This window comes from Astyanax mexicanus, chromosome 13 (genome assembly GCF_023375975.1).
Source record: "Astyanax mexicanus isolate ESR-SI-001 chromosome 13, AstMex3_surface, whole genome shotgun sequence".
NCBI lineage: Eukaryota > Metazoa > Chordata > Actinopteri > Characiformes > Acestrorhamphidae > Astyanax > Astyanax mexicanus.
Window position 1 is genome coordinate 34,786,594 of NC_064420.1, and position 11,701 is coordinate 34,798,294.

The window sequence follows — 11,701 nt, forward strand, 5'->3', positions numbered from 1 at the left end:
ATCTGTAGAGATGTCTCAGTCTGGATGCTCTGGAATTAGATTTCAACATGTCTTTTGCATCACTCACAATCCATCTCCATCTCTCCTGCTTCTGCATATGAAAACCACACCATCAGCATGCCAACTGGTGCCTATATTGTTACAGCAGCATCTCATGCAGATACCACATGCATGTCTGGTCTGATCGCATGCAAATAACAGCACGGACAGTCATCTCAACAGATCTGATTTAAGAAAGTAATCCCATTTGCTTGCTGTCTGAACATAGCCTGGCAGTTAAGGCCAGCAACATAGGATACATATCAGCATGAAATATTTATTTCGATATTTAACACCTGTGATTTTCACATTGCGTACAAAAATGCTAAACATTTTCAGGCGTACCAGGAGGAAAAAAGAGAAGAAAAACAATAAAGACAGAAAGTCCAATGTCCTTTCAACTTCCTTTATTTATCTGCTGAATGGAACTGTTTTACATAAAGCACTAGCACGCCTGTAGTCTCTCAGGAACAGAGCATCAGCTGGTTTCACTAGTCTTCGGTAAATCGTTTTTAGTGCTTGGAAGCAAAATGAGTCACTTTGTAATGCTACCAGCAGACACAGTAGCTCCTGGGAACTGGAGGTGTGCTGACAGTTCTTGTAAGTCAGTCACAAGCTCACAGGCTTAGCATCCACATTCAAGGACCCTTGATAAAGTACGGATTTCAATTCAGCTGTCTGTTACTGAGAGTACAGTCAAGCAGTTACTTCACACCATGATGTGTGTTGTCTGGAGTGTGTTCTAGTGATCTAGAAACGAGAAATTTGCTCTCTACTATACAGCAGCAGTCACTTTCAGTTCTAACTTATGAGAAACTACGATACTAATCATGAGGCTTCACTGCAAACTAAGAGTCAATTAGGACTGACAATTTAAACCCATTATTAAGGTTTGTGTGAATTTACCTATAGAGCACAGCAGTTTACTTCAGAGAACATGAATTCATACACTGCAGTTAGATATGTGAAAATGTAAAAATAAATTAATAAATAAAACAGAATCTCTATAAACTACAAAATTGTTACTACACCTTTATGTTACCGGCGTCAAGTCAAAAACTGGAAATGAAACATACTAAAATACTATCCATAGGTTTTAAAGTAGATTATCACCATTACTAAATATCTCATACAAAACTACTGTATTCAGTAAATATATTAGGACCTTGCAAATATGTTATCAGGAAACACGTCCCTTAGATACAAGTTAGCAAGCCAAGATATATGTATATAATTCATACTACTGTTTTTTTTTATGGTACCTTAGCATGTCCAAATGACTACTGTGAATAAATATCAGCTTCATGATCCTTGTGTCTAACTATTTATTATTTTGACTGTAAAGGCATTAAGGAAAACTGTTTGAGGCTTGATGAACAGCAAGTTAAACATATTTGCAGGTCTTTACACTGCCGTTCCCCTGATTTAAGAGTAGGCAGTGCACAATCAGCAAAAGAATAAAAAAAAAATAGATACACTTCCAGAAAGAGAAAAACGCTTTAGACATAGTGGAATTAAATACATTCAAACAATCATTTGTGATATTAGTGAACACAACAAGTAATCAACAACGTCTTTCATGCCCTAGATCAGTGGTTCTCAAACCAGCTCTCAGGGACCAAAAAACAGAGATTATGGCTGTAATGGCAAGTACCAAACCACCTTGGTTTAGTGCACGTAGTTGCTTGGAGCATAGATGGTATAATCAATCACTTCAAGTGGCATCCCACACGGCAACTGTTCTCCTCCTCTCTCTCATTTGCTGCAACATGTAGAGTGTGATTCATAATACTATTTTATCTCTCTTTATTCTTTATCTTTTACTATTCTCACCAATGTCTCTCATTGATACTCAAATTTGGATTAGAAACAACTGAAAACAGAGTAAAATGGAAAAGTGTGGCATGTAACTGTTTTTGGTTGTGTGTGCAGGGAAACCATAGACTTTATATAGAAGAGTGGACAGTTCTTCCGTGTTGCTCCCCATTGTGGCGTTTTAAAGCCAAGAGATGGCCAAAAAGCAAGCTGCCATCTTGTTTGTGCTTGCACCATAGAGAAAAATTGAGGCAGTGTGACAACCTAAACCTATCCCATACTTGAAGCCGTATGTCTGTCTGTCGAGATCAAAAATTGGAAAACACGATTACCAAACAATAATGGCTTAATACATTTAGTATTTTCTGTCTAACAATTTGCCAACAGCTGGCAATCACTTCATCTTCACCTTTAACTATCACCAAAACGCATAGAATTTGTATTATTTGCAAAGAGATTGGGGGGGACTGACAGAACACAAAAGAAATAAACACAAGTAAAATGACATAATGTGTAATTGAATATTTTCTTTTCTGTTCCAATAACATATTGTTGCTGTCCAATGAAAAACAAGTATGTCCATTTTTGTCGATTAATTTGAAAAAAAGAAAAAAAAAAAAAACCTCGCTTACACTGTGTCAACATTTCTTGATGAACAGACCAATAGAAATACTTCAAAATGACCTGAAATTAACTCTTTTTACATTGACTTCCATTTAAAGTTTAGAAGGTTTTTCTCTCTCCTGTAAAATTGCTGTTTTGGAGATACTGGTACTTGTTTTTCAGCTTGGACAGCAACGACATACGGGATTGGAGGGGGATTGTTAAAGGTTGCACTGCAGCCAGCTAGCAGAGCGTTCACTGTTACATACGGTGTATGGTGAAAACACATACAGCATTTACACTGCACTGCTCAATTACCACACTATAGGTCCCTAATGAAGATAGAGCAGGTGGTTCCTGAGAGATAGTTTGAGAAACACAACCCTAGGTGACAAACAGAAGCATTCCAAACACCAATCACATATACAGCATGATGTTCACTGTTGGCAGGTCTTTAGGGGAGTAAAATATATATATTGTTCATTCTTACATAAATAAGAATGGAATGTACCTGTAGTGAAGAAAACAACTTGACTACATATCACATCCAGTAAGCAGTGATACAAAATTGTATGTGGTAAGTAATTAGACAGAATTTTAAGTCCTGCAATATTTCACTAATATGAAATGATCTGCATGTTTGGCGGATGGCAAACGTTCACTGGAGGCAGTCTTGTAGAATTAATACAGCTGATGCACGAAGGCCCAGAACTACTTAGCATTATAGCAATATAGCAACAGTTTCCCATGACCAAACTTACCATGAAAATAGTCCACTTAATGCTGATGAATTCAAGACTTTAAAAGACCTAATAGCTATATTATTAGAACATTTACAAATAATGAACCTAAAATAACCCATTCAAATGTGTTTAATTATAATGATAAAACTGACTGTGACCCTAGACTACTTGATGTATGATTTGTCAACTAGCTTGCTTGCTTATCCCACCGATTGTCTAACCAACACTAAAACCAACAGAGGCACCATACAATTACCATACTCAATCAAGTATACCCTATTAGACTCCATACCAAAAATATAAATAGTGATTTGAGCAGCTCAAAGGAAAACCGAGTCGGTGCTAGCTGTAAAACAAGAACACAAACCTTTGAAAACATGATAAACCGAATATTTGTCGAGCAAGACCGAAAACAGGTCCACAGTGATAGCAGTCTGCTCAAGCACAAGATCACAAAGCATTTTGTGCTGATGAGAAGAAGTAAGAGGATCAGAAATTAAGCTCTAGTATTACTCTGATACACCAGTGCTAACTAATGAGTTTGTCTTGGGATTCCAGAACATATGTAGTAAGACGCTGATAAAGACTGGTCCTTGAGCGAATAGAAGGCACAGAGACGAACCCACACAGTGGGGTGAAGATTAGCAGCTGACAGCAGGCTGGCTGAACGAGCACACAGGGACTAGCACTGGTGCAAGTGTTTCTATAGCACTATAACTGCACACAAACAGGCCACTTCCAGAAATATTTCCAAAAAGCTTGGCTCACTCTCAAATCCTCAGCAGGTCTGCGCCACTGTCACCATGCCAGTGTCGAAAAATCAGTGTCCTTCAGAGAGAAATTAAGGTTAAACGCCCCCTCCGTTGGTGGGCCTTCAGTGGAATGACTTAGCTTACCTGCAAGCCTCATTGCAAAGCTCCATGATTTTAAAAACAGAAAACGAAGCAAACCTGCATGTTATAAGTCCACCATCTATTCAAGAAATGGCCGTGTGGTACTTGTGCCAGTAGTTTTTTTGGACTGCGTGTTTGACTTCAACCAACTTCCTGTTTTACAGCAGCTTTTTGCGCAACCTCTGAGCTCCTGTTGGCTAATTTCAGGTGGGCCTGCTCCAGTTTGTTTGTTCGAGGGGAGAGAACACCCACTTTTCCCAACTCACTGCTCTTGACATTGGGTTTGGCTGTTGGGTGAGAGGCCTTTCTGTGATGCTCAGCCTTTTTTGGGGGAGGGTGAGGGTCTTCTCCGATGTTAACAGAGAGGTTGGTGTACAGCGGCTCCAGCTCTTTGGACAGAAGCTCATAGGTCAGAGAGCTGAGACCATCTGATCTCCAGTTTAACCTGGTCCGCTTCAACAGGTCAAACCTGTTGATCAAAGAATTAGACAAGAATTTATCAAAAGAGGAGATTTAACAGAACACAAACGTTGCAATATCATGTAGTCCTTGTTTAAACCTGATCACTTTGTGTGACTCATATCTGGATTATTTGTAATAACATTTTAGCTACATGCATTAGTCAGGCTAAAATCTGATTTCTGTGTGGGATGGACCACACAAATGTGTTTGGTATTTAAGTTGTACTAGGAGAAGTTTCATTTGTTGAATGCATTTTGGAGAAACTGATGCATTTATACTACTACAACGTGTCTCAAATGAGTCTCAGACCACATCCTAAAACAGTCATTTTACAATAGTAGATTTGTATCAAATAAAATATTTTGACGTTATCGCAAAGCAGCTTTACAGACGAATGCGAGCAAGACAAAGGATCAAACAACACCCAAAACTTAATTCCCACTGACAAGGAAAATCTCCCTCGAATCGAAAGCAAGAAACCTTAAGAAAATCAAAACCGGTTTTAAATACACCTTGGGCATGTTTACACTTACATTTTTAAGAAGCTTGGCCCTGTAAACAGGATCTTAGGTTCAACAGACCTCTACCAAGGTACAGCAACAGTAATAAAAGTTATACATCCATGGTTACCTTCTGGGGTTCTGCTCATTACCCTGGTCCCCTTTATGCTTAATCATCTTATAATGGCCAATGGCCACTGGGGGGCGCACTATCTTCATCCCAGAGAGACGAACCCTGAGGAGACAGATCAAACGCCAAGGTGAAAAGTGATGCAAGACCAATACGAGAGAAGAAATGATGCCAGAGAATGGATGGAATGACTCAATGAGAAATACAGAGAGCAAAAGGAGGACAACTGTAATATCCTACCTAAGGAATAAGGAAAAACAAAGAAATCCCAGCTTGGAAAATGTTTACAGGAATAAAAGCATTCTCTCAACTTCAGATCTACAAAGTTACAATACTAACGTCTATTATGCAAATATTTCTTACCATTTATTATCTGGTAAAAGTTGTTGCATGTGTTTTTTTCAGAAAAAAGTAAGATACAGCGTTTCTAACTCATTGCTAGCTGTGAAAGAAGATAGAGAAACCCAAAGTTTTGGGTTCTCGCCTCTGGGTCCTCCCCACCAGAGTCATCTGGGTCAGGCAAAATAGGGCTGGGACAATCTATTTAAGAGGAAATCAATGTGGCAGCTGGCAAAGTCCCTTCTCTGAACTCAGTTTGAGATAATCTGTTCACACTGGGTTTCAGGGGCTTACGCTCAACTGGTTTTCCAACACCATGACAGGAATAAACAACCATGCACTGAGAAGCCTTGGACCATTCGGAACAGGCAGCATATCTTGCTGACAATTTAAATCTTTGTATAAGAGGACCACAACAACGGCAAAGGAAAGAGAAAAGAGGGAAGGAAACTCAAGAAGATTCTAGAGTAGAACAACTCAGTGCTAATCTGTTGCAACTGTTGCAAAGCTTCAACTTTACTCTTTAACACAAGTTACTCTGTAGCCCACATTCAAGTTCTGTATTTTTCGGACTATAAGGCGCGCCTAAAATCCTTTCATTTTCCCAAAAAACGTCAGAGCACCTTTTAATCCAGTGTGTGTATGAATTCTACCGGTCAGGTTGTAAGGAGCAGTAAAGGTACTCCGATGAATTACAGAGTATAAGGGAGTTAGCGCTGCTAACTGCGGCTGGCAAGCGCTGCTAACCGGGGCTGGCTGGCGCTGCTTACCATGACTGGTTAGCGCTGCTTACTGCGGCTGGCTATGCTACTATGTGTGTTTTTTAAGAATTACAGTTAGATTTACTTAGGCACTTCCCCCAGCTTCGCCATTAGAAGGGAAACATGGCAACACCCTTGTTCACTTCGATGTAGGCATCCTTACTAGTGTTGCTTAATGCGCCTTATTATCCAGTGCACCTTATGTATAAAATAAGACCAGAAAATAGATGTTCATTGATGGTGTGCCTTACAGTCTGAAAAATTCGGTATATAAAAAAAGAACAAACTATTATCTACTAAGGCTGGGTTTAGAAAATCTAATTTACATAAGCTAAACCCAATGTTAAAGGGAAGCAAAAGTTGAAGCCTTGAACATCATCAGTGCAGGTGATTCATGAGTTTACTTACTGACCCCTTCAGTGGCTATGCAGATGGACAGATGCAGTGATGAGAGGGTCAGTGAGAGCGGAATGGAAAGAGAGGTAAAAGACAACCAACAGACAACATGCAATATGTTCACACACTCATTTCATACGATGCATTTCTTATAAGGTTCTGAAGTGCACATTGAGAGGGCTGCTTGGATAGTGTATTCACCTAGTTGCAATGTCATCGTCCTCTCCTCCCCAGCCCCAGTACTGGTTCGGGAAGCCGTTCATTTTGAGGTACTGATCTGGAGTGACAGCAGACACCCCTCCAAAGTACTGTGGGTATGGCAGTCTGCAGGACCAATGAGAAAAGAGACACAGCGATAAACACTGGGCACAGTATGTACCTCACTGAGTACATGTCAACAGGAACTCTTCCAGATGAGGCTACCTGTATCTGAACTTGTCCATGGCCACAGAGAGGTGGGTCGGGTACTGAGGGTGGCAGGTGTAGGTGTTGTGATCATTTTCAGGAAGCAGGTCAACATCATGTAGGAAGATGCAACTCCAGGAGTCTTCCTTGAGAGCCTCGCGCACCCCCACATTCAGTAGCTTAGCACGATTAAATGTTGCGTTCCCTGACTGAACATTAAAAAATCTCAAAAAGTCAACAGATATACAACAGGTTCACTGAAATAAACATTAAAGGAATATCTTGGATAGAAATCTAATTTTCCTTAAATTTGAATATACTTTCAAACAAAAATTATGTTTTGAAGTAAACTAAACTAAATTTTGATGGTTCACATTTACAAAAGTGTTTGTCACTTAAAAGGATCTGTCTCTTAAGTCTCTTAAGATGTTATGCATGTTGTCTTTGCATATATTTTGTTTGCTACACTTCTGGAATCCCCTTAAGCCATGTTCTGTTGACAATGAACATTTGAAGACAACACATTTTTATAATCAACACTGTCGATTATATTAACTAATCAAACTGAAGTCGAATTAAATCGAATGAAATCTGATCTGACTGTTTACATTCATGTTGCATGCCTACAAACTTGTTATGTGTCTGATTTAAATTTAATCTAAAATTTTAGGATATGAAATCTGTGTCTCACTAAGGCTAAAATAGGGTTTTAAATAATGTATATGTATAAAACTATGTGAGAAAGAATTATCATCATTGTCAATTATTTACTGTCATTTTCACAAATAATGATAAGTAACCCATACATTTCTAGTGTTTATCTTTCATTTTCATACAGGAGCTAAAAAGCTAATTTATTGATCAAGTAATGGACATTTATACCAGATATATTAGCACCATATATTCAATATATGCATATAGCAGTAACTGTCAAAACAAACTGGGTTTCATTGCAAATTAGCTACATTATCCTAGTACCTTAAGTGTGAAACTAAAGCAAACTTTTAACACCAAGCATGTCTTGGCTGTAAATAAAAGTAATGGGCTTTATTTAACTGTGAATGTGGGCAGAATGGAGAGACCTGGTGTACAATGTAGATGCTGTAGTGTATCTGCTGTCTCTGCAGGAAGGGATGCAGATGGTAGAGGAGTGCTCTTAGATGGCTCTGCCTGTTTCGGTAGGGGACCACGATGGCCGTATGGTGCCTCGGCTCACAGTCAGGTGGGCGGTAATGGCCTCCTGGCATCACCAGAGGGTTCCTCTCTTTTATCTCCTCCAGGGAGGGGGGAGAGGACAAGCGCACAGATACAGGTCCCACTAACACACAGAAACAGAAAGCCAGTCAATCATCAGTCACAATAGACTTGTTTATTGCACTTGTACATTTGGTTTTCATAAAATTTGCAACTGAATACCTTACTTAGCTTAAATGTGCTATGTCTTGCTTTTGAAACATGAACAGTTACCTAAAAAACTATAACTAATTATTACAAATGTTCATTGAACGTGTAATATTTTAATATCCAAGCAAAAAAATGGCATATCTAATGCAGTCCTTCTCGAATATTCAATTTTTGTGCAATGCACTAGTTCCACTGGCAGAAAAACAGTCCCAGAACATAATGCTACTACCACTCTCATGCTTAACAGTTGTTCTTGTAGTTAAAACCTTACCCCAGTATACTTTTTCTGCAAAGCTGCAAAGTAAACATTACTCACCCAGAAGTGGAGAGGGCAACAGGCATTCTCTGAGCTGCATGTTCGCTCCAGTGGGGTCTGGATGAGGAGGCAAGAGGGCACTGAGCTGGCTAAGGTTGGTGTAGACGTCATGAGGCCGAGAGTAATCAAACTCAGGCTCTGATGAGTGGACCAGTACAGAGACGAGGCCACGGAAACCTCCCAGAGAGAAATAGAGCACAAACGCAAACTGGAAGCCCACCAACAGAGCCAGAGTACAGGGAGAGTCCAGCGCTCGACCACAACACACCATTATGGCACTGGGTGCAGAGGAGAAGTGTCAGGAGTGCAGGTGGAACAGGTGAATGGTGGAGAGGTAGAGTGAGGCAAAGAAGGCAGTAGAGTCACAAGCATGAGGATGAGAGAGTGGGAAGGAAGAGAGGTGGAGGAGAAAGGAAAGGGGTGATGAGGAATGGTAAAGCTAGCTTTGAATGGAACATCTATAGCGTTACATAAAAAGGCAGTTGTGTGCTGGGGTATAAGGGTGGCATGGTCATGTCAGGTCACAGGCCACTGCAAAAAAAAAGGAACAACACAGGCAATAAGGCAGTGTAAATTAGCTCTGAGGTGTAACATATTTACTGTTGCTGTGCAGCTCTTCCAATATTCTAAGCAGTGATGCAGAACAACACAATACCTGTGCTTTTCACTGGAATAGAGGCCACACAAATCACATTGTTCACACTCTTCTTCCTGTTTCACACAACAGAACACTCTTTAGCCTGAGAAAACATACAAACAAACAAACTCTAATACTAGCTTATCGATATGAAAGGGGATTTTTCTGCATTTTTTTGTATGGAGCATAGCTTTACAACAACACCCTATATGTACCTCTCTGCCATGCCAAAGTCTTAAAACATATTTAAAAAATATACATTTTTTGAGTATTGGTGGGAATTACACGGGATCTATTATCACGAATAATCACGATACGTTGCCCACGAAAATTATATCACGATACTGTGACTCTGCGATACTCAATATACCTCACGCCATCTGTGTTACTAAAGAGGATGAAGTACTCCTAAATACACAAATACCAGGAATTATGTTTTTTTGGAATCAGTTTCACAGAATTTGACAACCATTATTTTTCACCCATTTGATTACTGCCCAATAAAAAAACAATTTTAGCAAGCAGAACTGGGAAGGTGAGTTTTGGAGTTTGGAGTAAATAAAAATGTTGACCACATTTCAGACCACGTGACCATAATCACCAGTCCCACACCACCACCACCAGCACCATCCACACCACCAGCATTCACACCAACACTATCCACAACACCACCACCAGCACCATCCACACCACCAGCATCCACACCAACACTATCCACACCACCACCAACACAAGCAGCACCATACAACACCAGCATCTACACCACCAACACCATTTGCACCATCCACACCACCAGCAATCACACCAACACTATCCACACCACCAACACCATCACCACCAGCATCCACACCACCAACACCATTAGCACCATCCACACCACCAAAACCATCATCACGAGCATCCACACCACCAACACCATCACCACTAGCATCAACAACACCATCACCACCATCCACACCACCATCACCACCAGCATCCACAACAACACCATCCAAACCACTTACACCACCAACATCCACAGCATCAGCACCATCCACACCACCAACACCACCACCAGCAACCACAACAACACCATCAGCACCATCCACACCATCAGCACCAGCATCACCAACACCAACATCCACTAACACCATCCCCACCAGCATTCACACCAACACCATTGGCACCAATACCAGCATCCACCAACACCATCCCCACCAGCATCAACACCAACACCATTAGCACCAACCTCAGCACACCAACACCATTGGCACCAATACCAGCATCCACCAACACCATCACCACCAGCATACACACCACCACCAACACAGGCAGCACCATACACTACCAGCATCCACACCACCATCACCAGCAGCAGGCTAAATAGTAATAGCAGCTACGATTAATGGTTCAAACAACATAATGATTATGATTGTAATGACACTATATAACAAACACAGATCTGCTATATGATCTTTCAGAGTAGTGTAAACTCAATTTACTCGATTTTTTTCACGCATTTTAAACAGGTTCTCTATAACTCACCCTCAGTCTCTCTCTCACAGCGCGGTCTGAAATCCATCCCCAGGCTCCGCTGCTGCTCGGTCGGGCCTCGGCTGGAGGATGAAGCCTGTGATTCCGGCGTTTCCAGCGGTCATTCCGCCATGTCGGGCTGGGAGCGAGCGGAAAGGCGAACGCGCTCGTCCACACGCGCCTCCATCTCGCTCGCGCTCTCACGGGGCGCGCGCATCCGGCGCTCTGCTCCGGCTCGCGCTGGCGGCCATGATGGAGAGGCGGGGCGCGCTATAGAAACAACCGGCCGGTGCAGAAACAGCGAGAGAGCTGAAACACGACCAGCGCCGCAAACAGAGCGATACAGCGGGGTGTGCTGTTCTGCTACAGCGCTACAAGGTCCTGCTGGTGGGTTTATCTGCACTGAAAGGGTCTCAAACTCCGTCCGAGTGCTAAAGAGCTAAAGAGTCAGTCAGTCTTAATCCCTCAACCCAAAAAATGAAAAGCACTGCTGACTGTGTGCTGAAGGATTTAGGCTACAAAATAGGTGTAAACAAGCAGCAGCTAGTGGTTGGGAAAAACATTGTACGGCTTTTTAACAGCTTTCTACTCTCAGTTTGCTCTTTATTGGGCTATGTCATCTAATAGATAAATTAGAAAACTTGACTCATTAACTACCCAGGAGGTATTACTAAAGGTCTCTTTGACGTTGGAAGAATATTGGATTCATGTTGATTCAAGCTCCAATGTTGGACAGACAGTAAAAA

The 11,701-nt window shown here is 41.2% G+C and overlaps 1 protein-coding gene across 2 annotated transcripts; it reads right to left on the minus strand.

Moving 5' to 3' along the window:
• Positions 1–431: 431 nt before the first annotated feature.
• On the minus strand, positions 432–11,657 carry b4galt3 (UDP-Gal:betaGlcNAc beta 1,4- galactosyltransferase, polypeptide 3). 2 transcript variants are annotated; one of them, XM_007249873.3, is made up of 8 exons: positions 10,968–11,657; positions 9,462–9,517; positions 8,807–9,337; positions 8,169–8,404; positions 7,105–7,295; positions 6,883–7,005; positions 5,186–5,290; positions 432–4,562 (listed from the first exon to the last, which is right to left on the minus strand). In XM_007249873.3, exons 3-8 carry the CDS (start codon positions 9,075–9,077, stop codon positions 4,235–4,237), a joined length of 1,254 nt encoding a protein of 417 aa, XP_007249935.1. In that variant the 5' UTR covers positions 9,078–9,337; positions 9,462–9,517; positions 10,968–11,657; the 3' UTR covers positions 432–4,234. The 2 variants fall into 2 exon arrangements, with proteins under 2 accessions (XP_007249935.1, XP_007249933.1); XM_007249871.3 differs by having other exon boundaries at positions 9,462–9,546.
• Between the last annotated feature and the right edge of the window lie 44 nt (positions 11,658–11,701).